This window comes from Sordaria macrospora, chromosome 3, assembly GCF_033870435.1.
Source record: "Sordaria macrospora chromosome 3, complete sequence".
NCBI classification, from domain to species: Eukaryota; Fungi; Ascomycota; class Sordariomycetes; order Sordariales; family Sordariaceae; genus Sordaria; species Sordaria macrospora.
In genome coordinates this window covers 3703523-3728871 of record NC_089373.1, presented here as the reverse complement: position 1 = coordinate 3728871, position 25349 = coordinate 3703523, and the positions used below count along the sequence as shown (strand labels likewise).

At 52.3% G+C, this 25349-nt stretch overlaps 5 protein-coding genes across 5 annotated transcripts; 3 read left to right on the top strand and 2 right to left on the bottom strand.

The window, feature by feature from the left end:
- The first annotated feature begins 578 nt into the window (after positions 1-578).
- SMAC4_00934 (uncharacterized protein) lies at positions 579-2506 on the top strand. Its single transcript, XM_003349997.2, has one exon. The coding sequence runs from the start codon at positions 649-651 to the stop codon at positions 2221-2223; it is 1575 nt and encodes a 524-aa protein (XP_003350045.2). The 5' UTR covers positions 579-648; the 3' UTR covers positions 2224-2506.
- A 134-nt stretch (positions 2507-2640) lies between these two features.
- SMAC4_00933 (uncharacterized protein) lies at positions 2641-6372 on the bottom strand. The gene is made up of 4 exons (XM_066089516.1): positions 6165-6372; positions 4898-6036; positions 4585-4838; positions 2641-4513 (listed from the first exon to the last, which is right to left on the bottom strand). Exons 2-4 carry the CDS (start codon positions 5478-5480, stop codon positions 2771-2773), a joined length of 2580 nt encoding a protein of 859 aa, XP_065946557.1. The 5' UTR covers positions 5481-6036; positions 6165-6372; the 3' UTR covers positions 2641-2770.
- A 1124-nt stretch (positions 6373-7496) lies between these two features.
- Positions 7497-8496, top strand: SMAC4_00932 (uncharacterized protein). The gene is made up of 2 exons (XM_003349995.2): positions 7497-7895; positions 8097-8496. Exons 1-2 carry the CDS (start codon positions 7822-7824, stop codon positions 8254-8256), a joined length of 234 nt encoding a protein of 77 aa, XP_003350043.1. The 5' UTR covers positions 7497-7821; the 3' UTR covers positions 8257-8496.
- Positions 8497-8790: 294 nt separating this feature from the next.
- On the bottom strand, positions 8791-13802 carry SMAC4_00931 (uncharacterized protein). The gene is made up of 4 exons (XM_003349994.2): positions 12656-13802; positions 11228-12584; positions 11102-11170; positions 8791-11045 (listed from the first exon to the last, which is right to left on the bottom strand). Exons 1-4 carry the CDS (start codon positions 12936-12938, stop codon positions 8981-8983), a joined length of 3774 nt encoding a protein of 1257 aa, XP_003350042.1. The 5' UTR covers positions 12939-13802; the 3' UTR covers positions 8791-8980.
- Positions 13803-17807: 4005 nt separating this feature from the next.
- Positions 17808-24183, top strand: SMAC4_00930 (uncharacterized protein). Its single transcript, XM_024655155.2, has 3 exons — positions 17808-18705; positions 18770-23604; positions 23673-24183. Exons 1-3 carry the CDS (start codon positions 18099-18101, stop codon positions 23727-23729), a joined length of 5499 nt encoding a protein of 1832 aa, XP_024511074.1. The 5' UTR covers positions 17808-18098; the 3' UTR covers positions 23730-24183.
- Positions 24184-25349: the final 1166 nt, after the last annotated feature.

The following is a 25349-nucleotide window of genomic DNA, read 5'->3' as shown; positions in this document are numbered from 1 at the left end:
TTCTTGAAATTGACGAGGTTTGTTGATGTGTACCGCGAAGAATTCCCCTTTTTTATTTCTGGGGGATGACAAAATCTGAACTTTTGTTGCCCCGCGTGTTTATTTTTCTGAAGATCATCTGTCTTACGCGTCAGTTGGTCTCACGACTTGCCGGGTCAAAAAGTTCCAGATACCAGTGTAGCGGGTAGAAGCCAGCGAGGTGCCCATAGCAACCAAACAAGACCTAGCAAAAAATAGGGGTTCTCGGGCTTCTTTGTTAACGATCCCAACAACCCCATATCTGCCCATACAATCGTTCGATCATCGTCCTCGACCCATTCGCTACCCAAATAATTTACGAAGCTACACGAAACCCTTGCCCACTCCATCCAAGCTTTTCATCCCTTCCACGCTCCAGGGAACCCTATCGCGACAAACACTTATTTCTAAAGACAACCTCGACGTGTTTCGTTTCCTGGTTGCTGCCCGCTGTGCTTCCTTATCGCAAGCTACTAGAATACACCACACTCCCACTTTCGAGACCCCACACGGAGCGCGGATCGTCTACAACACCGGGAACCTTAACGACCCGATCTATACCGAGACGTCAAGCACACTTGACAACCACATAAACGAAGAATACACAACAACCTTCCCCAGTTTTTACCGATGACGATCGAAACCGATTCCGCCGAGGTCCGCAATGCGCAGCGGCGAGAGCAGCACCACGAGGCGGATGTGGTAATAGTAGGCGCCGGCGTCTTTGGTTGCGCGGCCGCGTATGCGCTCGCCAACCAGGGCCGCAGCGTGATCCTGCTCGAGAGATGGATGCACGAGCCCGACCGGATAGTAGGCGAGTTGCTACAGCCCGGGGGTTTACAAGCTTTACAGAAGCTCGGTCTGGGTCACTGCGTCGAGGGGATCGATGCCATTACCTGCTACGGATATCACGTCGTCTTCCACGGCGAAGAGGTGGCCATTCCTTACCCGGTAGTGGACGATCAAGGAAAAGTGTACTCTGGCGAAGCGGCGGCGCGGGTAGAGTCAACAACAACAACAACAACAAGCACACCGAACGGCAAGACACATAATGGACCCAAGCTACGACGACCAGAAGGCCGATCTTTCCACCACGGCCGCTTCATCAGCCAGCTCCGCAAAGCCTGCGCGGCGCACCCCAACATCACCATGTTCGAAACGACCGTGACCTCGGTTATCCGCGGCTCGCACTCCGAACAAGTCTTGGGGGTTGAAACCCTCACGACGGACCGCGAAACCGGCGAAAAGCAGCCCGACTTCTTCTTCGGCCAGCTCACCCTCATCGCCGACGGCTACGACTCCAAGTTCCGCAAACAGCTCCTTCCCAGCGGAACCACACCCGTCGTGCGCTCCAAGTTCTACGCCCTCGAACTGATCGACTGCCCCTTCCCGCCCTCCAACTACGGCCACGTCGTCATCGGCAAGACCTCCCCGGTCCTGCTCTACCAAATCGGCACGCACGAAACCCGTGCTCTAATCGACATCCCACATAACCTCACCGCCGCGTCTGCGGCCAACGGCGGCGTGCGCGGCTACATCGAAAACATCGTCGTGCCCACCCTACCCGAATCCGTCCGGCCCTCCGTCCTCGCCTCTCTCAAAGATGGCAAGATCCCCCGCTCCATGCCCAACTCGTACCTCCCTGCCTCAGGGAAAGCCAACACATCCCGCACTCCGGGGGTGCTATTGCTAGGCGACGCCTACAACATGCGCCACCCCTTAACAGGCGGCGGCATGACGGTCGCTTTCTCCGACGTCGTCCTTTTGGCTTCGCTGCTACACCCAGACCGCGTGCCCAACCTGGCCGACGCAAACGCGGTAGAGCAAGCGATGAAGGAATTCCACTGGCGCCGCAAGGCCTGGACGAGCATCATCAACACGCTGGCGCAAGCGCTGTACAGCCTCTTTGCGGCGGATGACTGGCAGCTGGATGCCCTGCGCAAGGGCTGTTTCGCGTACTTCCAGATGGGTGGCGCGAAGACGGACGAACCGGTTGCGCTGATGGGCGGGCTTTTGCACGAACCTACCGTGCTGGCGAGACACTTCTTCACGGTGGCGTTTGTAGCGATTTGGTTGCATTGGTGTGAAAGGGTGGGCAGTTTTTGGGGCTTGTGGAAGGCGCCGTTGCTGTTGGTTGATGCGGTGCTAATTCTTTGGAGGGCGTGTGTGGTGTTTTTGCCGACGATTTGGAAGGAGGCTGTTTGAGTTTTTGGGTTTTGGGGGATGAGGACGAGGATGAGGAGGAGAATGGGGATACGTTCAACAAACTGATGGTGGGGGCGGATGAACCGATGAAGCACTTATTAAAGCGCTATGAAGTGACGGAAAGTTACAGATTATAAGGGAAAACGAAGGATATGATAAGACTTGGAAGAAAAGAAGGATGGATGGCCTGCGAAGTGTTTGGACAACACCCCTTTTACGGGCACAGGTGTCCTGTTGCTGTATATATTTTAGCTTTCTTTTCTCAAGATAGAGTAGGAATTATCAGGTACAATAATGCTAATGACTGAAACAAAATAATCGATGGTTCCGAACCTCTACTAGTGATCTGTCAAGAAGCTTCAAACTTCTTCACCATTCATATTACAATCGATTTCATAGCTATTTATTGCTCCCTGTCATGCAGATTCCCAATCATCTCTCAGTCATATCCCCACATCTCTCATATGTAATCCTCGAAATGCATCCAACTCCTAAAGAGATGGCTCAGAGAAATTACGATCACTTCCTCGCCATCCGACACGCTGTCCTAGAGCATATCATAATCCGAATCCGCCCCCACCGTCGAGCTCCCATCATCTGAATCGTCCAGATCTTTCAACCCTCCATCTGCATCATCATCCTCGAGCATGAAGTTATCCGTATCTGGGTACCCATTTTGCCTCGCTAGTGCCGCTGCTGCTGCACCGTCTTGCCCTTGCCGTGACGACGAAGCATTACCATTCTCACTCGTCCCAGTCGCAGTAGTATCAGTACCATTCACGTATCTACCCAACACCCTCCCAGCCGTCTGATGCCTCGCCGGCTGCGTATACATGGCGTCCGCATACTCACCGTCTTCCCTAGAGTTAAGGGAGAAGTCCTCCGATGATATCTCTGAAGGTACCGCTACAACCCGATGGCGATTCGGTCCTCCGGAGTCTAGATTCAGTCGTCCAACTCCACTAAGTCCGGTAGTACTTGTTGTTACGCTTTGTTGAGCATCCATGCTTTGCACCGTTGCCGTTTGCGTTGTAGTTGCAATGCGGGCGCTGATGATTTCGAACCTATCGAGATTGTCGCCCAGCTCTGAAACACCATAGATGGAACCACCAATCCTGTCATCGTCGTCCATCATGGTCGTGTCATCCCCGTCACCAACGCGGGTTCCCGTCCCTGCAGTCCTCGTCCCCGTAGTCGGGATCGTATACCCAGTATGATACGCCGGTCCGGGCTCACTCGGTCCCATTTCCGCCGGGGGAACAGCGTTCTGGAACACACCGCCCGACCCGTCATCGCAGCCGTTGGCCCAGAGAGGTAGGAAATCCATTTCTGGAGAGGTTGGGTCGGGGAGAAGCAAGTGGTCCGAGAGGAAAAACTGGAAGGATTCCTCGCTGGACATCTTGCCCAGGACTCCATCGCAGAAGGTGGTGAGGGCTACGAAGAGTTCGCCCTCAAATCGGTGGACGTTGAACTCATTCAGATGCTTGGAAAAGTGGTTGGACCTGAACTCTCCCTTGGCGGGCTTTTGTTGGAACTCAAGTTGGGGAAGGTCTGCGGCTTTCCAGAGAGAGGCATATTTTTCGGCATAAGTTTTGATTGCATAGCCGTTGTAGGTAGAGAGGGGGAGGGTGCCGCTGCCGGAGTGGCCTTCTGAGGCCAGGTTGGAAAGGCTTTCCCAGAAGAAAGGGGTAAGGACGCGCTGGGAGTAATCAAGATTCTCGTACAGGTGCCCAAGTGAGTCGCGCTCATGCTTGTGTACGTAATGGTCGCGCTGGGCTGCGATGAGAGTAGCGAGACGGCCGAGTGGGGCGTTTTTCCGGAGACAGCTTTGAACCATATTGTGGAAGGCGCCAACAAGGGCTTGGAGGAGCTTTCCATGGGCAGTTTTGAGCTCTTCGCTTCCATGTTCGTGGACAATCGAGGCCTGCGCTTTTAGAAGATCCCATTCATTGAGACCGGTGCGGATACGGTCGAAAACGGTGTTGGAGCGAAGAATGTCGATCTTGCCGGTTATGCGTTCAAAGAAGGCACGAGCCGCATATTCAACGGGGTCCGACGGCAAGTCGCCATAGTCATCTCTTCTTCGTTGGGTCCAGGTAAGGGGTGGACGTCTCGGCGAGGGTTCTGGCACCGCATAATCGACGGCTAGTTCGCTCACGAGGATCCTGAAGGCGGTAGCGAGAACACTGGGGATTTTGAGGGCGAGCGCAAGCTGGAAGGATCTTTCGGGGCATATTTCAATGAATTTCGTGTTAGGCGGGGCGATGAGCCACTGTGTTACTGGATCAATCTAGACGGCGATACGTCAGTATGGTCTACTGCCATGAGAACGGAGCAATTGGGTATGAGAGAATTACTCACAACTATATTGGTGACCTCCAGGTGTATTGCCACTTGGGCGACTGTCCACATGCGTGCAGCTGAGTTGAGAAGAAGACCGTTCCCGTTGATAGCATGAAGCACCCTCATGATAGCAACCCGATGTCGTATTGGGCAGTAGTCTGGGATCTTCCGGAACGAGGGAAAATAGTTTTGATATTCCTCGAGGATCTCCGGGCATTCGTCGACGATACCAGGGACATTCTTTGGTTTCCATTCAGACCGGTCCATGGAGCCTGCCAAATAGTCTGTAAGTATCTGATCTAGATATAAAATTGAGGGGGCATGGACTTACAGAATTGCAAGAGATTCTTGCACGCATCATCATGGCCGAGGGCAAGCATGGCACTTACCGACCTGTCGGCAAGGGGTCTTTTATCCCAGACGCTCATCGTGTGTCCACTCTCCAAAATATCCTCTGGGCAATAATGACCGGCTAAAAACCATAGCTTGACCATCTTTGGAAGCCAAAGGGCAGCAGTGAGGTCGGCCAGCTCTGAACCTTCAGTTGGGGGTGTGAAGTCGAGCACGTAGTCAATCCCAGGAGGTATTGTCTCCATTGGTAGTCGGCGGCGCATACGTTCCTGGCGTTTGGGGTCGAGCATGGCGTTGATCTTACTGGACTTGAGACCGACAAGTGTTGAGAAGCTCATTCTGAGCCACAATGTCTGCCATGCACTCCCATTGCAAGCAATGGCGTTTGAGTTCTTTGGAAATGTAACGTAGGCAAGAACATTGCCCTCTCCATCCTCTGGAGTTCTGCTCATAAGAAAGTTCAACTCGTTAAAGTGATGGTTAACAGCATTCTCGACGGACAGGTCGAGGGGCGAGGATGATGGAGGCCGTTCAGCGGCAGCGGGCTCTGAAGGCCACTCCATGACGGCGAATTGACAGTGAACAAGCTGGATGTAGGATGAATTGAGCAAGATATCCCAAGCTGACGAAAGACTAACGACGGCGAAATCGGGAGTGACCTGTTAAAACAAAATACGACCGAGAAAGAACGAGAGAGGGCAAGTAAATGTATGCGCAAGATGGATGATCCAAATCTTATCGCTGGGTGAACTTGTTTATGGAAAAGTGCCGGTGGCCGAGTTGATAACGCGATCGCTTCAAATAGATTCAAGAGGAGTGCATGGTTTTGACCTCAAGGCTTTGGTCAGAAGTCAGTTGAACAAGAGTTGAGGTCGATGAATGAGAATGGTAAGATGTAGGCAGCTGCCTGCGGGGTTGACCGGCACAGCAGCGAGTGGCAGCTTGAACAGATGAACTGGATGTCAGCCTCAAGCGAAGAGCGTACGTATCAAAGAAGAGGGACGGGATAGTGAGTTGGTGAAACCACGGAGAGCCAAACTCTCCCCTCCAATTGACGCGTAGAAGCTGGCTGGCATTGATGAGTGCGGTCCTGAGTTGTCCGCAAAAAGGCCCCGTTGCCTGTCGCGGGAATGATTCCTGTCAGATTCAGTCAAAGAATGGAAGAACCTCACTGGTTGCCTGATGTTGCCTGCATAAAGGCAGACAGCGAGCCAGCAAACAACGGAAGATGCGGTTGGGATACCTACCATAACCTCCCAATAGACAAATTCTGGGTTCCCATTTGTACTGGATTGCAGTCTGGAAACAAGCCAAAACAATGGCCATCGCGAACTGCCCACGTCAGAGGCATAGGCATCCTTTATAACCCCTGCCGACCGCCCTACCGAATCATCATGACTCCTTCCGTCACTTTCCCAGCGACTCGATATTGGCAGTCGTAGAGGTACCCCAGGCCAACACGTCGGAGTGCATGAGGTGGTTAGTGCAAAGCCAAAGACGCTGATTGGAGCGCAGAAGTAACCAGAGGTTCATGTCGAAGTTGTCTTTCGAGGAAGTCGCGTCTCGCTGCTGCTCTTGCTCGATAAACAGTAGCGCTTAGTGCTTAATCGCATATTTTATCATTAAGTACAAGCACCCCATGGTGTGAAGAAAGGAAAGGACCCACAAACCACCCCTAACATCGATATTGATGAGCTCCATTCCGAACGTTGAGCCTGCCTACAAGCATATACGAATGCAGCTGTACATAATCCCAAGCTTTCAACCTGAGAGCACATCGGCATCGGCATCAGCTCCCACGGTAATGCCATTCTCCCGCCCGCCTTACGAACTGTCAGGACGAACCTCCGAATATTTGGGCCAAGCAGGTCCCGGAGAAACACCCCGCACTTTTGCGGCGGCCTTAGCTCTTCCCCTAGCTCCAAATGCTTTTGGGTTTCAGACCCTTTAAACCGACAATGACCAGGGGCCTTGGTGATCAGCCGATCTTGCAGAGATGGCCTAAAATCTAGGCCATCGAGTCTTTCCGCGGCAACGTTTTTTGCCATTTTGATATAACGTTGAGGTGGCACAGCGTCAACCGTTCACGGCCGCCGCTTTCACACACCACGATGAGCTAGGTAAGTTCGATGATGGTTCACGTCGGTCCAAGTGTCCGTCCGATACCCATGCATGATGTCTGCCATCGGACGGGATGGGATGGATGTGTCGCGTGCCCATCGCCTCCTCCCCGCGCGTGCGGTGGTCCATTACACAGACCCCGGCCCGCTGCCGACCCGGTCAAAGCACACATGGCTGCGCAACGTCAATCCATTTTCGGTTCATCGTATGAGATCGCATATCTCCGAGATGCTTGGGTTTCTCTCGCAACTGAACTCTGATATGGGGAGGCAACAATGATCGTTCGACCTGTAAAGTATAATACCACCATAGCGGACACACGAAACCACAAGTTTCAACATTTAACTCGGACAGATAGATATCCAATCTTGATATTTGCTAGCCGAACCATCCTATCACACCCACCTATTCGAACAGAGACACAAGACCCTACTCCCCAAACCCCAAGACCTAAGACATACTAGACCACCCCTGGTCTGGTTCTGGTCTAGATAATAACCATTTGTTTACATTTTCAAACTATTGAATATCTCACCGCCCGCCTAGACCCAGCAGGCCTAGCTATCTGCTACCTAGATCTAATCCTCTCTGCTTTTCCTCCCTTGGTTTCTTCATACCGAGCTACCGTTTTCAGCCGAACTATAAAAGCAGACTTTGGTCCCCGTCCTTTGCTCCGGATCTCTAGTTCTATACATTCTCACCATTTTTCTTTTTGACCTTTTTTTGAATTATAACCCCAAACCACCGAAACAAGTACAACCTTCACAAAAGCCAGACACAAACATGTTTCCCACTCCCGCTTCCCGCATCGCCCTCAGCAGCGGCGGCGGCGTCCCTTCCGGCGGCGCCTCTTCTTTGTAAGTCCAACCTTCCATCTTCCATCTTCTAACCAACCCTCCGTTTCCTTTCCCTTTTCCTTTTCCTCCCATCGTGAACCCCACGAAACATCACGACTACACTACCAAATCAAGAACCCCAGCATACCCACTCACCAACCCCACATAAACTCTACACATTTATACATAACTTCCACTTACATTCCACTCTTTCTCTTCTAGTCGCCACCCCCGCCTAGCAATCTTCACCCTCGCCCTCGCCGGCGTCGGCGCCACCTTCAAGTACGTGTCGACGACGATCCGCAACAACGAGCTGGCGCAGAAAAGCTCGCCTGGCTCGCAGTTTTATGTGAGCGTCGATAGGAGTGGTGGAGGGATTTGAGTTGTCCGGTCCGGTCCAGGTCGGGAATAAAAGCGATCTGATTGGAAGTGAAGAAGAATGCAAATGGGGGAAGGGATTGCGAGGACAATTTTGTGTGATGTTGGGTTTTATATTTTAATGAGCTATGAATAATGATATCGCAGGGATGAATTGGTTATATGGGTGATGGTAGGCTTTTTGTATGCATGGACGGATGGTGATGACAATACGTAGCTGGTAATTCGGGTTCTGATTTGTGAGAGATGATATGTACTATGAGACGGACAAAAGTTGACTTGATTTTGGATCAGCGGCGATTTTGTCAAAAGATGGGACGGCAAGAATGATCACGACGGCGTGGCACGAAGATAGCCAGGTAGTATAGTCTGGTATAAAAGCAACGAGACATGGTTTCAAGAAGCTCATCAAGATGCTAAGCACGAGCAAATCATGAACCAGAACAAATATGCCATAGAAAGCTCAATTTCAACGCCTTCCCAATGCAACGACTACCTTAAACCAGCTCATAGGTAGGTAGTATGACTCAAAATGCCAACCCATCGAAGACAGAAAGATAGAAAAAAAAACCATATGAGAGTGAAGAGCCACAAACAAATAACTACCAATACTGACATGCATATGCAAGTTATGCAAAGGATATCAATCACGCTCCTCCCTACCTACTCTTCATTAACCCGTCATGCCCCCTTCCTTTCTTCCAACTTGGGAACTTTGCGAAGCATTTTCAGAGGAAATTTCCACTCCTGATGAACTCTTCTTGGCGATGGTGGCGCTCATCCAGCGAACTGCCACCACCAACCTGATGACCGCGACGATCTTCGTCCTCATCTGATATGGAAGCTGCTGCTGCTTTTCCCTTCCCTTTACTCCACCTACTTTGATTCTGCCTCGGCTCGAATATCATGTCACTGTTCAACCCCTCTCTTCTTGCTAAGTTGCTGGTACCCTCCTCGTTGTTCTCTTCTCTCGAATTTCTTCTCCTGACTGTGTCTTGCCCACTCAAAGTCGGCAGTCGAGTGGCTGTCTCCAACCTCCTGATCGATCTTCGCAATCCCCGATTTGCCATGTCCCTGTTTGCTGAGCCAGCCGAGCCAGCCGAACTAGACAATCTGGACGACCTTCTTTCTTCTCCTGAGCCTCGCCTTGCTGGAAGGCCGTACTGTTGCTGCTGGTACTGTTGTTGTATCGCCTTCTTAGCTAAGTAGCTACCGCTACTCGCCCCTTCGTCTGCGGAATTCCCAGCCGTGCTGGGTGCGTTGCTTTTCAGGATTCGCATCTCGCGCACCACGTCGCCGAGACTATCCTGCAGGTTCTTCATCTTTGCCAGCATCAGTTTGTTCATCCGGTTGCTGTCCTGCTCTTGCTGGGAGCTCTTCTCGAGCATAACCGTGGCCAACGTGGTGAAATTAGATATCACGCCATTGCTACCCGCTTCAGAACTAGCTGCCAGGGCAGATGGATCAAGTTCGGCGGGGGTGGGCAGCTCAGCTGATAACTGTCGTCGGGACGACGGGCTGTCACGGGTTCCACTACTGCCGCCATCTGGGATCTCCAATGCCAGGATCGAGCGGCTCGGGGCAGTTCGGGCCAACGCTCTCGGCGACATCACCATGCTCGTTGGTCGGGAGAATGCCAAGTACACGGAGCGACGCGGTGAGCGAAGGCCTGCGCCTGGACTAACTACCGACCCTTCGGGTATGGTATGCCGAGTGCTATGGGGGCGAGACCGGGACGGCAGCGAGGGATCCATGGCCCCAGATGCTGCGGGAGAAGAACTCTCGAGGGGCCGATCCTGCGCAGGAGCAAAGATCATTGTGTTGTTCGACATGGTCCGGTTGTGCATGGGCACCCGTCGCCAGGTTCCGGGACGTGGGGAGATCGGCGTTCTCTGGACCGAAGTAAGTCCGGAATTGAAGCGTGACGGAACCGAAGTCGTGAAATAGTCCTCTTCCGTCTCGGTCGTCTGGTCTCGATCCATGTAGTTTCGCACCTGCTCAGTGTCGTGAGTTGCATTGTCCTCCTCATACTCATCATTTGTAACCAGCTCGTCGTCGCCGTTTTCCGCATCGGTGTTCTCTTTCACCTCGTTCGCAAAATCCCGTCGAACAGTGCCGTTGTTGAAATAGTCAGGCACCGCCGGAAAAGTCGCGTTAGACACCATATCGGCCGGATCGCTAGCTGCTGATCTCGTGTCCTGATAAAGTCCTGAAAACCTCTTTGGTCGCTCCCTCACCATACTCAGTCTCCTCTGCCAATCCTGTGCCGGTCTGTTTTCAACGGTACCGTAGTTGTGAGGAGACGCAAAAGTCCCATCTTGTTGGTCCATCCACGATCGGATGGCATTTTGGGTCTTCCTCCGCTCGCTTCGTCTTTGAGTACGTATGGTTGCAAAATCAGGAGCACGTCGGAACACCTCTTCCAAGGCACGATCCTTCTGATAACCCACCAATGATTCTTCACGAATACGAAGGCTCGGGCTAAAGAGTGCTGTCCTGCTTGCAGGGTCTACAATGGAAACCGCTCTGTGACGGCCTCGGCCTGGATTTTCCACCAGGTCCGTTGGCTCGTATATGGATGGTGCCAAGATAAACCTTTCGTAAATGAAGATGATGAGCAACAAGGGAAAGTGAGTCGCTTTGATGACGGTGCGATTGAGCCAGACGAACTGCCTCATGGGCATGAAAAACCTCAGCGGGGTCAGTGCCCATGCGAGAATGTTGACTGGTGCGACGTATGAAAAGAGTGAATCGTTTTTCACCATCGAGATCGTATTGATAGCAAAGAGGAACCTTGAACAATTAGCATGAGATATAGTGAGAACACAACAACACTGAAGGTGGCTTACTGATGCTCCTGCTTCGCATTTGATGCAATAGCCATGAATGAGTTTGTTAGCACAGTCACAAGCAGTGTTCTAAGAAAAAATGTCAGTCGGTGCGCACTCCGAGGATTTTATCATCTCTTAACTTACACAATAACGAAGTGGCAAATGATGAGAAACAAGCCAAGTAACGTCTTCCCCACCCAGTTATGATCCGGCCATACTTCCCAAGCAGCCGGACTATAGCCCACGAGTATCTGGAACATGCTGTATGCTACCACGCTCGGATCGTTCGTGCTCTTGGAAATGAAGAACACCGAGAAGCCGCAGCAGACGACAATGACCAAAACAAAAACTGCGACCAGGTCAACGGCCATGAGTCTCAATGCTATTAGCAACTGTGAGAAATACTGGTAGTGATCCAGTATACTGAAGATCCTGGGGAGCAAAAGGATGGCGATCGCAGCGAGAACATCATAGGCATTGTCGTTCAACTTGTGCGGGTCAAGAAGAAATACGCCGTAGATGCGCATGCAGTAGTAGATGATCAAAAGCAACAAAATGCCCAAGTCGAAAATATTCCAGAAGCTCATGATGTAGAGGGAGAACCCGTGCTCGTTGAAGCCGACAATCTCGTCGAGCATAAACCCGGCACTCCAAAACCAGAAGATCAGCTCCAGGGTGGTGATGGTGCTGGATCTCTCATTAAGAACGAGCAAGAACAGGCAAAGAAGAATACCCAGTGAGCAGGTAGAGAGGAACTGGCGATATCGTGGGACCCTCAAGCGCGAGAGCTTGAAAACGGAGGCTTGACGAGGGTCGTACAGCGCGACAGTTCTCCGTCCAAGCGGCCCTGATTGGCCCCTGAGACGATCCTCCTTGCCTTGCTGACTACCCAATAGAGGTGTTCGTACCGTGCTTTGGCGGCGAGACTGGGTGGAAGATAGATCGGTAGCTATCGAGGTGCGACGATGGAGCTGATCTGCAGCCGAGTAAAAGCTAATGGCACCATTCCAGATGGCCTCGAGTTGTTGCACGACCAGAGGATGGGCCAGAAAATGTTTTGCTGAGGCTCGTATGGCCACTTCAAGAGTTGACGTTCTCATGGCGGCCGGCTTCTCTCTGTTATTCGAATTGGCCGGCGTATGCATTCCCGAGACGCCTTGCAGAGGATAGAAGTCGTATGAGAGGGCATCGATAAGTTCACGGGTCGAATATTCCTTGAGTAGCTTAATGGCAAGCAACTCGCACACCTTGGCTCGTGTGCTGCTTGTGCCAGTATTTGCCGGGTATATCTGAGACTCCTTTTCGAACTGAAGACAGTTTGCCATGAGGGCATATAAAGTTCCCCTTGAGAAATGCTGGGTTCGAATCTGTTGCTGCATTGGCTTCACCAGGAACTGGAATACCTGGGGAGACCTCAACTGCTCCCAGGTCAAGGTCGTATCGGTTCTTGCCTGAACAATGATGCGGATAGCATGCGTCATGCTATATATGGGGAGAGAATCTAAAGGGTTGCACGAGGTTAGTCTTGGCACATAGTCTTTGGTGTATATGGAGCAACAGAAGGTATCATACCAAGATGCCCAGCAGAGAACAGCGGCAGGACACCAATTGCCTGATTCAACCCATCTTCGTCCTCATTGCCGCGGATGGTAGCGTTCCCGCGTGGTTGCCTCGCATCGTCAGACTCGTCATCGTCATCATCGGCCTCGGTAAAGTCGGCGGTCGCGTGTCGATGTTGGGTATAACTCCGGACAGAAGCAGGACGTCGTGTCGGTTCCGAGTTTCTCTCAAGTAGATCGCCGTGGTCTGGGTTGCGCGCAGCACCCTTGAAGGGTCGCATCAAGGTGGACAGCATGCTTTCTCCTGGCCGCAACGGGTCTCTATGGCCCCCGACTCAAGTTCTTGGTGGACTTTTAAAGCGCCATGGACGCGGTCAGATTCGCAAGACCGCGGGCCACTGGTGAGGTATAGTAAGGGGACGGAGGCGAGAAGGTTGCAGTAGGTTGAATGTTTGCGACTTGCGAGAGGGGCGAACAAGACAAGGTCAAGGAATAGAGACAAGGGGTTGGTCATCAGTGAGGCAGGGCTGGCAGGGGACCGAACGTGGTTCCTGGTATAACGTCTGAGGCCGGCCGAGGCGACAGTCGACACCCTTGCTACCGCGGTGGAATAACAGCGGGAGAGGATGCGAAGTTGGGAAATCCGGGGAGCCGGACTGGAGGTAGAGGCCACCTCGAGATAAGTAAGTCGGGGCTCCGGGAAGACAGTCGGACAGTCGGGGCCTCGAGGGCAGGCACGTCGCTGGCCCTTGGGGTCGATGATGAGATGAGATGAGGTGGTGGTGCACAGAAAAGAAATGGCTGTACGCCGGTTACACGGCGGCGGCAACAGTCCAGAAGCCACCAAGACCACGAACAAGAACAAGAGGACGGGAAGAAAGAAACGAAGGAAGAAAGAGAAGGAGAACTTGAAGCGACTGCCACTGGCGTCGACTCGATGGCTTTCCAATTGTCATCTAGTGGCACGTTGACAATCTAGTTGCAAGTTAGCTCAGGCCGTCCCGTCGTTTCGTCTCAAGTGACAAGACAACTCTTGGAGGCCAAGCCCGTCCGGTTTCCCCAATCCAGCAAAGTGGCAGGTACCGAGCGTGTATTTGGAGCGGCTGTAACTTTCAGTCTTTCGTCTTGTCTTGAGCTTAGTTTCCACTTCCACGCTGCGCCTCGAGTGCCGCTGGGTTGATTACCGTGAGCCGTGACCACTGTACGGTATTATACGCGATGTAAGTGGTCCCTCTTTCTTAGCCAGCTTTTAGGTTTTGCTCCGAGACCCAAAACCAACACCATCGACGCCCCGGCGGGTTACGGGAGTCTCGACATGGGAGGCATGGGGGACATGGGCTGCTGCAAGACAAATGACGCGCGTGAAGCGCAACAGCACCTGACACTGACAAGTAACCATCGCAGCGAGCTCGAAAGAGGGGAACAACCGTGAGATGTGTCGGAAGATGATGGAACCCAAACTCCCTAGTGTCAAACATGGGCTCTGTCTAACCATGAATGGATGATAAGAAAGGTGTGCGGAGTTTTGGGACTGAGGAAATCCTGGGAATGCGGTAAACAGCGGACATGGCAGCGATGGCAAGGAGCGCACACAGAGAGTCTGAGAAACATTGGGGCGGACCGGGGGCCCTTGCTCCATCAGCACCTTCCCACGCCCATCTGACCAATCATGTCCGCCTGGCGGCCATCTTACAGTACCATTTAGTGGTCCCCCCAAGCCGCCCAGACCAAGGTTGACGAATGGAACCTCAAAGTTGCTGGGTTTCAAATCCCCCATCATTTCATCCACTTTGCACTTTCCCTCCTCAAATTCGACAAAGAGAGGAGGCTCATGCCTTGCTTTTGCCTTCCAGGCGGAACGATACCTCATAAACCTTGAGGTTATCATCTCCATCATCTCCATCCTTCAGTCCCCCTCTTGCTCTCGCTCTCGCTCTCCTTTCCTCACCATGGCACCAGGCCCCCCTTTCCCATCAAAAGACCTCGACGGAACGCGGCCGACTTCACATGGGCAAGCGGCCGAATGAGGCCACCCAGCAGCAATTGCTGCATTTGCCTCTTTTGTCTTTCCTTCGTGTGCACCTGGTACAAGCCCCCATTCCATCTTCCACGAATCGTATTCAGAACATGGTCGCTGCCAAGCACAGCCTGCCGACGTACTGCGTTCAATGGAGGCTGAGAAAGTGCCTGTCAAGGCCGCGAGGGCGGTCAAGATGATTCAGATGCCATGAGACAGACAGACCCTCTCTCTTGCCTTCTGTACGAGTTTTGTCTCACTCTTCTTCTCATGGAATGTTCGCATGCCTACGCCTACTGAGACTGAGCTATTATTACCAGGAAGCCGTGTCCGCGGACCTCTTGATATTTGACGGTTGACACTAGCGACCGACTGCATGTGAGGACGTTCAATAACATATGTATATCGTCGATACGTATGTCGCCATCACGCAGGGTCCTGGTGGTGACACATGACCAAAGATTGATCCCGATGCGACGGCGATAGGAGACCGGTCGATGGTCGTCTCGCCAGTCCGGGTGGGTCCGCCGTCGATGGTGGATGGGTTGAGATGTGATGGAGGGTTGCAACAAGTCGTTCGATTCGGTCACAAGCCGCATCCACCTCGACGGGCACTTGCATCCTTTAAACGACTCATGCACATTGGACGAGGCGACACGGCAAGCCCAAAACACTTCTTGCTTCACCATTTGCTCTCATCAGAAATCATAAAACACTGTTGGCATTCAATGAGGCATCCTGTCATGCTATCGAGTCGGATATGGCTTTTCAGGACATCGGGCCATTGTGAAGACTTATAAGAGGTATCCCACCTCCTCAGACCTCAGCTGTCCACAAGCGTCTCAGCTACGCATCTCGAAGCAAATTCGGACAAAGGTTTACGTTGGACATGGGCAGCTATGGCTACCACCGTCATCAACGGTCCTGGGTACTTTGATACAGAACACACAACAGGTGTATTACCCGTGACACCCTCTACGGATCTCTGCGGCCAGCTGACGATCTCGAGGCTGCAAACATCGCTGACGGTGGTGGTGCGGAACGCCTTGAAGCGGCGTCATCTCCCGTCACGGCTATTACACCTTTCTCGGTGCGGTTGTTCTACTTAACACATTGACCAGTGTTTGTTTGGTTCTGTACAACAGTCAGCTCAAGTTACGTTCCGGAATCACCAGTGCACCACAGCAATTGACAGCCTGGTGGACAATTGCTCTTATCGGCAAAACACCGGCCGGACGTTACAGTTTTGTATCGCTGCAATTATAGGACCCTAACCCAGCCGTCTGATATATTAGCCCGGGCCGTCATAGGAGCTAACATTGTCCAACGTAAGCATACCAGGTCTTCTTTGCCCGGCGAGAAGTAGGACCCATTCCGTGCCGAAGACCCACTTTCCCCGGCGGACACTCCGGTAGTAGTTCATGTCGCGAGATGGTAGCATCGGCGAAACCCCGTATAAACTGAATTGGAGCGGAACTTGGTCAATGAAATTCCGCACCCTCTTACGCCGATCCGCTCTTGCATCCTCTGGCAGTACGGGCACACTCCGCAATCGACATGGCTCGAAAACCAACTCCATCAACCTAGTTGCCCATCTGTTTCTCAGTGAATTAACTGTATGCCACATATAGAGGTATGTGACGCTCATAGATTGAACAACCAGTAAACATTTTCCTCCAACATATGCTGCGTGTGCTATGAGGAGCGCTAAAAAAAACTGCAGCAGGTGAATAGAACGGACTTGGACTGCTGAGATCGGTGTTAAGATCCCGATCACCGGATCCGAAGTGGATGATGACTAACGAGGCCCGAGAGGAACAAGCGATACCGCTGTTCCATGAACCCCACAGATGGCTGGTTGACATACGTAAGAGGAAAGACTCACTTTGATCAACAAAAGCCCACCTCCGGCCCAATCGCGATTCCTACGAGGACGACCAAACAAACCCGGCCAACGACGGATGGTATGGTTCAATACCGACATATCAGAGAGCACGTCGACGTCGAACATCGGATGGTAACTGTGACGACATGCTGCAAATCCCGGCGGTGCTCTCATTCCGTCACGGGTCTCACGGCATCGGATCGGCCCTAAGAAGGATGGCAGCAAGGTGTCTTACGAGGCAAAAGCATCAAGCATATTGAACTCATTGACCGGCCGATCGGCAGTGACAAAGTAGGGACGGTGAAAATGTGCAAATGGGGTTTGCGTAAAGCGTCGACACTTTGGTACGTACTACCCTTGCCACCCGCAATTATCACCACTTTTCAAGTGACGAAGGTCCGAAGTCGATTTTGAAGCTTGTGACCCTGGCATTCCACCCTCCGCAACCCGATATAAAGCAAAATATAGCAAAAAGCCCCCTTTTGGGCCAGCTGAATTGTGTGGATGCGTTACCTTTTTTATAGCGTGGATATTACTCGAGATAAACTTAAACTCTCAAAAAAGCGGTACTTGAAAGATAGGGTTAATTGAGGAGGGGGTACTTGAGAGATAGGGTTATTTGGGGAGGGAGTAGGTACCAAAGTGTCGACGCTTTACGCACCACCTGAAAATGCCGACACAAGACGGACGGGGTCTGAATTGGTGACAGGTGAAAGACTTGTTGACATGGTCAGGGGCCAATTTTTGTGTTGATGCAAGGCCACGGTCCAGGACCTTAAGCAGACCCCCACCCACTTTTTTCATCCGTAATATGATTGGTTATTGACTGTGACTCTAGACGAACTTGGCAGGCGGTGCAAGCTTAAATCATCCGGGGACCCCTCCACGGCGGTCGGCCAGTGCCCAGGGACCCCCGTTGCCCCGCGCTAAAAGCTTGCCTGCCGGATGTGTCGCGGTCCAGCGGCGCTGCGGCCCTGCCGGTCCTGCCAACTCCCGCGCTGGACCTGCCCCTCCAGGTTCTCACGAGTCACCGAACACGGCATTGGACAATGGCGTGAATCTGCAGAAAAGTTTTCTGAATCCCACCCGCCCAGGCTGTCCCCAACCCAATTACGGATACAGCGTGGCGGGCTGACGGTTTCTGGCGGGGCTCCTCGAGGCTGCCGAAACAAAAAAAAAATATTTACCCCGACGTCGAGTCCTGGGATCCTTTCTCTTCCTCCCTTTCCTCTCCTCTCCTCTCTTTCTTCCTCTTGCTATCAAGCAGAGGCCATATCGAGCTTGGATAGTGAGGATATCCAGCTGAAACATACACAGATTACACCATCACTTTTGCCTTCGTTTCTCGCTCTCCCCCCAACGAAAACGAATCAGCTTCCCTGAGCACTTCTTGACGAAGCTCTCACCATCTTTGACGTCCTCTCAACATCCGTCTTCCATTCTCGATTTGCGCCGCTTTTTCACTACTCTTTTCTCTTTCGATATACCCCCCTCAAAATAGTCGTTCATCTTTCTTTTTTGTTTATTCTCTAAAAGTTTACCACCTATTTCACCATGGCCGCTATCGTCTACCGCCCTGCCACGGCCCCCATTGCCGATGCGCCCAGCGAAGGCCTCGTTTGCCTTGAGCTTGAGGATGGCTCCGCCTACCAGGGCTACAGCTTTGGTGCTCCCAAGAGCATTGCCGGTGAGCTTGTCTTCCAGACCGGCATGGTCGGTTACCCCGAGTCCGTGACCGATCCTTCCTACCGCGGTCAGATTCTCGTCATTACCTTCCCTCTTGTTGGAAACTATGGCGTCCCCTCGAGGGAGACCGTCGATGATCTCCTCAAAGATCTCCCCGCCCACTTCGAGTCCAACCAGATTCACATCGCTGGTCTCGTTACCGCTTCTTATGCTGGTGAAGACTTCTCGCACTTCCTCGCCACCTCCTCCCTCGGAACATGGCTCAAGGAGCAGGGCATCCCTGCCATGTATGGTGTCGATACCCGCGCCCTCACCAAGCGTATTCGCGAGAAGGGTAGCATGCTTGGTCGCATGCTTCGCCAGAAGGAAGACCTGGCCGTCAGCGCTGTCTCTCTCGGAGTTCCCGGCGACTGGAAGCCTCACTTCGAGGCTATCGAGTGGGTTAACCCCAACGAGAAGAACCTCGTCGCCGAAGGTAAGCAACATGCGCCTCTTGACTGGACTGGAGAGACAGGTCAATGCTAACAAACCACTTCCAGTCTCGATCAAGGAGCCCAAGCTCTACAAGCCCGATGACTCCGTTGCCCTCAAGCACCCCTCGGGTCGCAACCTTCGCGTTCTCTGCCTCGATGTTGGCATGAAGTACAACCAGCTCAGGTGCTTCATCAAGCGCGGTGTCGAAGTCCTCGTCTGCCCATGGGACTACGATTTCACGAACGAAGAATATGATGGTCTGTTCATCTCCAACGGTCCTGGTGACCCCCAGGTCATGGACAAGACTGTCGAACACATCTCTGCCGCTCTGCACAAGAACAACACACCCATCTTCGGTATTTGCTTGGGTCATCAGCTACTCGCCCGTGCTGCCGGCGCCAAGACCATCAAGCTCAAGTTCGGTAACCGCGGTCACAACATTCCCTGCACGAGCATGGTTACCGGAAAGTGCCATATCACCTCGCAGAACCACGGTTATGCTGTTGACGCTACCACTCTCCCTACCGGATGGCAGGAGCTTTTCATCAACGCCAACGACGGCTCCAACGAGGGTATCATGCACGTCGACCGTCCCCACTTCAGTGTCCAGTTCCATCCTGAGAGCACCCCCGGCCCCCGTGACACCGAGTTCCTGTTCGATGTCTTCATTCAGACCGTTGCTAAGTGCACTGCCGACAACACCCTCCTCCAGAAGGGTGTCGAGTTCCCCGGTGGTACCACCGAGGAAAACGAGAGGCTCCATCCCCGTGTCGACGTCAAGAAGGTCCTCGTCTTGGGCTCTGGTGGTCTCAGCATCGGCCAAGCTGGTGAGTTCGACTACTCGGGATCTCAGGCCATCAAGGCTTTGAAGGAAGAAGGCATCTACACTGTTCTCATCAACCCCAACATCGCCACCATTCAGACCTCCAAGGGCTTGGCCGATAAGGTCTACTTCTTGCCCGTGAATGCCGAGTTTGTTCGCAAAGTTATCAAGTACGAGCAGCCCGACGCCATCTACTGCACCTTCGGTGGCCAGACCGCCCTCTCGGTCGGTATCCAGCTCAAGGATGAGTTTGAGGCTCTTGGTGTCAAGGTTCTCGGTACCCCCATCGATACCATCATCACTACCGAAGACCGTGAGCTCTTTGCTCGCAGCATGGAGTCCATTGGCGAGAAGTGCGCCAAGTCCGCTTCGGCCAGCAGTGTTGAGGAGGCTCTCAACGCGGTTAAGGACATCGGTTACCCGGTTATCGTCCGTGCGGCCTACGCTCTTGGTGGTCTCGGCAGTGGCTTCGCTAACAACGAAGCTGAGCTTGTTGACCTGTGCAACAAGGCGTTGGCTGCCAGTCCCCAGGTTCTTGTTGAGCGCAGTATGAAGGGCTGGAAGGAGATCGAGTACGAAGTCGTTCGTGACGCCCAGGACAACTGTATCACCGTGTGCAACATGGAAAACTTTGATCCTCTTGGCATTCATACCGGCGATTCCATTGTCGTCGCGCCTTCCCAGACTCTTTCCGATGAAGACTACAACATGCTTCGCACTACTGCTGTCAACGTCATCCGCCATCTCGGAGTTGTCGGCGAGTGCAACATTCAGTATGCGCTGAACCCCTTCTCCAGGGAGTACTGCATTATCGAAGTCAACGCCAGACTGTCGCGTTCCTCCGCTTTGGCTTCCAAGGCTACTGGATACCCCTTGGCTTTCATTGCTGCCAAGTTGGGTCTCGGTATTCCTCTGAAGGAGATCAAGAACACTGTCACCAAGGTGACCTGCGCTTGCTTCGAGCCCTCCCTGGATTACGTTGTTGTTAAGATGCCTCGTTGGGATTTGAAGAAGTTCACCCGTGTTTCTACCCAGCTCGGCTCTTCCATGAAGAGTGTCGGTGAGGTTATGAGCATCGGCAGGACATTCGAAGAGGCCATTCAGAAGGCCATTCGTGCCATCGACTTCCACAACCTTGGCTTCAGCGAGTCCAAGGGTGCGCTCATGTCCGTCGATGACGAGCTTCAGACCCCCTCTGACCAGCGTTTGTTTGCCATTGCCAACGCCATGCACGCCGGCTATACTGTGGACAGAATCTGGGAGTTGACCAAGATCGACAAGTGGTTCTTGACCAAACTGAAGGGCCTGAGCAACTTCGCCAAGGACATGACCAAGTTCAAGGCCAACGATATTGTCGGCCGTCCCGATCTTATCCTTCGCGCGAAGCAGCTTGGCTTCTGCGACCGTCAGCTTGCCAACTTCTGGGATTCCAACGAGTTGGCTGTTCGTCGCATGCGTCTTGAGGCTGGTATCACTCCTTTCGTCAAGCAGATCGACACCGTCGCCGCTGAATTCCCTGCCTTCACCAACTACCTGTATCTGACCTACAACGCCAGCGAGCACGATATTTCGTTTGAAGACCGTGGTGTCATGGTTCTTGGTTCGGGCGTTTACCGCATCGGTTCTTCCGTCGAGTTCGACTGGTGTTCCGTTCGGGCTATTCGCACGCTGCGCGAGTCTGGCTTCAAGACTATCATGGTCAACTATAACCCTGAGACCGTCAGTACCGACTACGACGAAGCCGACAAGTTGTACTTCGAGAACATCAACCTGGAAACTGTTCTGGACGTCTACCAGTTGGAGGATGCCAGCGGAGTGTTGGGAGCTATGGGTGGTCAGACGCCTAACAACATTGCTTTGCCCCTTCTCCGTGCCGGTGTCAGAGTCCTGGGTACTTCCCCTGAGATGATTGACACTGCCGAGAACCGCTACAAGTTCTCCCGCATGCTTGACCGTATTGGCGTTGATCAGCCCACTTGGAAGGAGCTTACCAGCTTCGAGGAGGCCAAGGCTTTCTGCCAAAAGGTCTCGTACCCGGTGCTCGTCAGACCTTCCTATGTGCTTTCTGGCGCCGCCATGAACACGGTCTACTCCGAGGCCGATCTTGAGTCCTACCTTCAGCAGGCTGCCGATGTCTCTCCTGAGCATCCTGTTGTCATTACCAAGTACATCGAGAATGCCAAGGAGATCGAGATGGACGCTGTGGCTAAGGACGGAAAGATGGTTGGACATTTCATTTCTGAGCACGTTGAGAACGCCGGTGTTCACTCTGGTGATGCCACTCTCATCCTGCCGCCTCAGGATCTGGAGAAGGCCACTATCGAGCGCATTGAGGAGGCCACTCGCAAGATCGGTGCTGCTCTCAACGTTACCGGTCCTTTCAACATCCAGTTCATTGCCAAGGACAACGACATCAAGGTGATTGAGTGCAACGTTCGCGCCTCGCGTTCTTTCCCCTTCGTCTCCAAGGTCATGGGAGTTGATCTCATCGAGATGGCCACCAAGGCTATCATGGGCCTGCCTTTCGAAGAGTATCCTGCCATCGATCGTCCTGCTGGCGGTGTTGGTGTCAAGGTCCCCCAGTTCAGTTTCTCTCGTCTGTCTGGCGCTGACCCTGTCTTGGGTGTTGAGATGGCTTCCACTGGTGAAGTTGCTTCTTTTGGCGTTGACAAGTATGAGGCCTACCTCAAGGCTTTGATGTCCACCGGTTTCAAGGTTCCCAAGAAGAACATCCTGCTCTCCATCGGTTCGTACAAGGACAAGAAGGAGATGCTGCCTTCTGTCGCCAAGCTTTCCCAGATGGGCTACAAGCTCTTCGCTACCGCTGGTACAGCTGATTTCCTCCAAGAGCATGACATTCCCGTCCAGTTCTTGGAGGTTCTCACCAACGAGAATGACCAGAAGTCCGAGTACTCCCTCACCCAGCATTTGGCTAACAACATGATCGACCTCTACATCAACCTGCCTTCCAACAACCGGTACAGACGCCCTGCCAGCTACATGAGCAAGGGTTACCAGACCCGTCGTATGGCTGTTGACTACCAGATTCCCTTGGTTACCAATGTGAAGAATGCCAAGATCCTCGTTGAGGCCATCGCCAGGTATCGCGACATGGAGATCAGCGAGCGTGACTTCACGACCAGCCATACCCCCCTCCAGCTCACTGGCCAGCTCAACTTCACTCTCCAAGACTCGCTGTCCAGGCCTCACTCTTTTAAGAAGGCTCATGTCCTCTCTGTTGAGCAGTACAGTCGTGCTGACCTGCATCTTCTCTTCACTGTCGCCGAGGAGATGCGCCTCAGTGTCCAGCGCGGAAACGTCATGGACATTCTCAAGGGACGCATGCTTGCCACTCTCTTCTACGAGCCTTCCACTCGTACCTCTGCTTCTTTCGAGGCTGCGATGAAGCGTCTTGGCGGTGAAGTTATTTCCATTGCGACTCAGCACTCCTCTGTTCAGAAGGGCGAGACGCTCCAGGATACGCTCCGTACCCTTGCCTGCTATGCTGACGCCATTGTTCTTCGTCATCCCGATGAGAACTGCGTTGACGTTGCCAAGAAGTACAGCCCGGTGCCTGTTGTCAACGCTGGTAACGGAAGCAGGGAGCACCCCACCCAGGCTTTCCTGGATCTCTTCACCGTCCGTGAGGAGCTGGGCACTGTCCAGGGCTTGACCTTCACGTTCGTCGGTGACCTTCGTTATGGCAGACCTGTGCACTCCCTGGTCTACTTGCTTCGTCACTACTCGGGAGTCAAGGTGCAGCTCGTCTCTCCCAAAGGACTTGAGCTGCCTGCTGATGTTCGCCAGCAGCTTGTGAAGGCCGGTCAGCTGCTCTGCGAGTCTGAGACGTTGACCCCTGAGATCCTTGGCAAGACTGATGTCCTGTACTGCACTCGTGTGCAGAAGGAGAGGTTCACGAGTGAGGCGGAGTATGAGAAGGTGAAGGGATCTTACCGCATTGACAACCAGACCCTCAAGCACACCAAGAGCAAGATGGCTATCATGCACCCGCTCCCCAGGAACGAGGAGGTTGCTGAGGAGGTTGACTTCGACCAGCGGGCCGCATACTTCAGACAGGTAAGATCCCCTTTGACATTGTTTCCGCCATGGTGCGGTGATCAAGTTCGTTTGCTGACAGATTGTAGATGAGATATGGTCTCTACTGCCGTATGGCCCTCCTGGCGTTGGTCATGTCTGGTTAGAAGATGGTCGTTTCTCTTTTCATTTAGGGTTTTCTCGGTGTTCCGGTGTATAGACAAAAAGGGTTTCATTTCCTTTGTCGTGTCTATCTAACGCAAAAAGAGTAAGAGATAGAACGCGTAAACGATTTCGGTAGACATTTTCGTTTTCGCTTTTTCTTTTTCTTTTTCTTCAAAGTCCGCTTGAAGCGGCTATCATCTAATGATTCAAATGAGTGTAATGATTTGTATGAATGTGTGAATGGTGCGTATGTTCGTTATGTATGTACACTGTTGATCGGTGTGCGTACGTTGCGTACGTTACGTTCGTTCGTTACGTTCATTCGTTTTGTATACGTTATGTATATACGTTTATTTCGTTTCTTTTTTCTGTTATTTGTTTTACATACATACGTTTGATACGTATTTTCTGTATATAGCTTACATCTAATACCTAATCTAATTAAATGACTCATCCACTGTCTGTTCACTTCATTTTGCCTTTGTTTCGTCCCATCATTGCAACTTGTTTCATCTGCAAGGAACAGATCGGTACCTGATGAGCACATGGCAAATATCAAATGTCTTCCATCTCAACGTCTTGACAATCGGATGAAAATCAGGAGACGGCGGAAACGTATGACGGCTTCTATATGCATCCTCTTTAGAAGCTGCCTATCTCGTCCTCTGTTTGTCCACCTCAAGAAAACACCAAGTGGGACTTGAGGCTGAACCTAAAGTGAATCTAAGCTTTAGCGCCGTCTTGGTGATGGAGGCATTTTGGGCCCCAAGAATTGAAGAAAGAGCTAAGATCTTGTCGTTACTTAATGCCAAGTCTCGCGCAATGCGAGATGGCGGCTGGGTAGCCTACAGTGCCTACCTATCCTCCGTCTATTCGGGTCTTTGTTCTCTTTTTTTTCTTCTTTTTTTTTCTTCTTATGTTGTCTTACCCGCTTTTATACTTTATTCCACGGGGAGTCTGGGTCTCGAAAAAATTGTGATGTGATATTCGAGGGCGTGGGTGGTAACAGATATATACATACAGTAGATGGGTTAAGTTTACGACCTCTTGCTTCTTTGCTGACTGACTGACTGACAGTCAGTTCCATTATAATCTAGCTAAATGAGAAATGATGGTAGATGAGGTTCTGGAATTTGGAGAGGGACTGGAATAGGAATACCTGTCTGTGTTGTCCGCGTACGCATGGCTTAAAGCAAAAAAGTGCCCTCCGCAATCGTTCCCGTTTCCGTCATCTACATATATCAACAATCGAGAACCACGGATACCCTATGTGGACTTCTTCATATACATCTGTGAACATTCCCAGAAATGACCTCCAGCCCTCCAGGAACCTAATACACTTCGATATGTAGGTGTCTTCAGAGTTATTAAGACCCCCACGAACAGTCGACTTCGGTCGTCGGCTCAAGACACCCCTAACGCCTTACAGCCGACGGAAGCCGTCTTTAAATCCATGTCCATGTCTCCCGATCTCGCTGCTTTAAAGTTCCCCAATATCCAGCAAAAAAGTGGAAGTCCAGCTCGTCCAATTCAGCGGGCGGTTTCTCATTCAGCTCCCATTCGTCGTTATCTAATGTTCGCTTGCCTTTAGCAGGCTCAGCAGGATCCGCTTGGGACGAACG

Coding starts and splice junctions, on each gene's coding strand:
- SMAC4_00930 (XM_024655155.2), top strand. CDS start 18,099: ATGGCCGCTATCGTCTACCGCCCTGCCACGGCCCCCATTGCCGATGCG. Junction 18,706..18,769: donor GAAGAACCTCGTCGCCGAAG/GTAAGCAACATG, acceptor AACCACTTCCAG/TCTCGATCAAGGAGCCCAAG. Junction 23,605..23,672: donor GGGCCGCATACTTCAGACAG/GTAAGATCCCCT, acceptor GACAGATTGTAG/ATGAGATATGGTCTCTACTG.
- SMAC4_00931 (XM_003349994.2), bottom strand. CDS start 12,938: ATGCTGTCCACCTTGATGCGACCCTTCAAGGGTGCTGCGCGCAACCCA. Junction 12,585..12,655: donor GTTCTCTGCTGGGCATCTTG/GTATGATACCTT, acceptor GCAACCCTTTAG/ATTCTCTCCCCATATATAGC. Junction 11,046..11,101: donor AATGCGAAGCAGGAGCATCA/GTAAGCCACCTT, acceptor TAATTGTTCAAG/GTTCCTCTTTGCTATCAATA.
- SMAC4_00933 (XM_066089516.1), bottom strand. CDS start 5,480: ATGGAGTGGCCTTCAGAGCCCGCTGCCGCTGAACGGCCTCCATCATCC. Junction 4,839..4,897: donor CAAGAATCTCTTGCAATTCT/GTAAGTCCATGC, acceptor ACTATTTGGCAG/GCTCCATGGACCGGTCTGAA. Junction 4,514..4,584: donor TGGAGGTCACCAATATAGTT/GTGAGTAATTCT, acceptor ATCGCCGTCTAG/ATTGATCCAGTAACACAGTG.
- SMAC4_00932 (XM_003349995.2), top strand. CDS start 7,822: ATGTTTCCCACTCCCGCTTCCCGCATCGCCCTCAGCAGCGGCGGCGGC. Junction 7,896..8,096: donor TCCGGCGGCGCCTCTTCTTT/GTAAGTCCAACC, acceptor TTTCTCTTCTAG/TCGCCACCCCCGCCTAGCAA.
- SMAC4_00934 (XM_003349997.2), top strand. CDS start 649: ATGACGATCGAAACCGATTCCGCCGAGGTCCGCAATGCGCAGCGGCGA.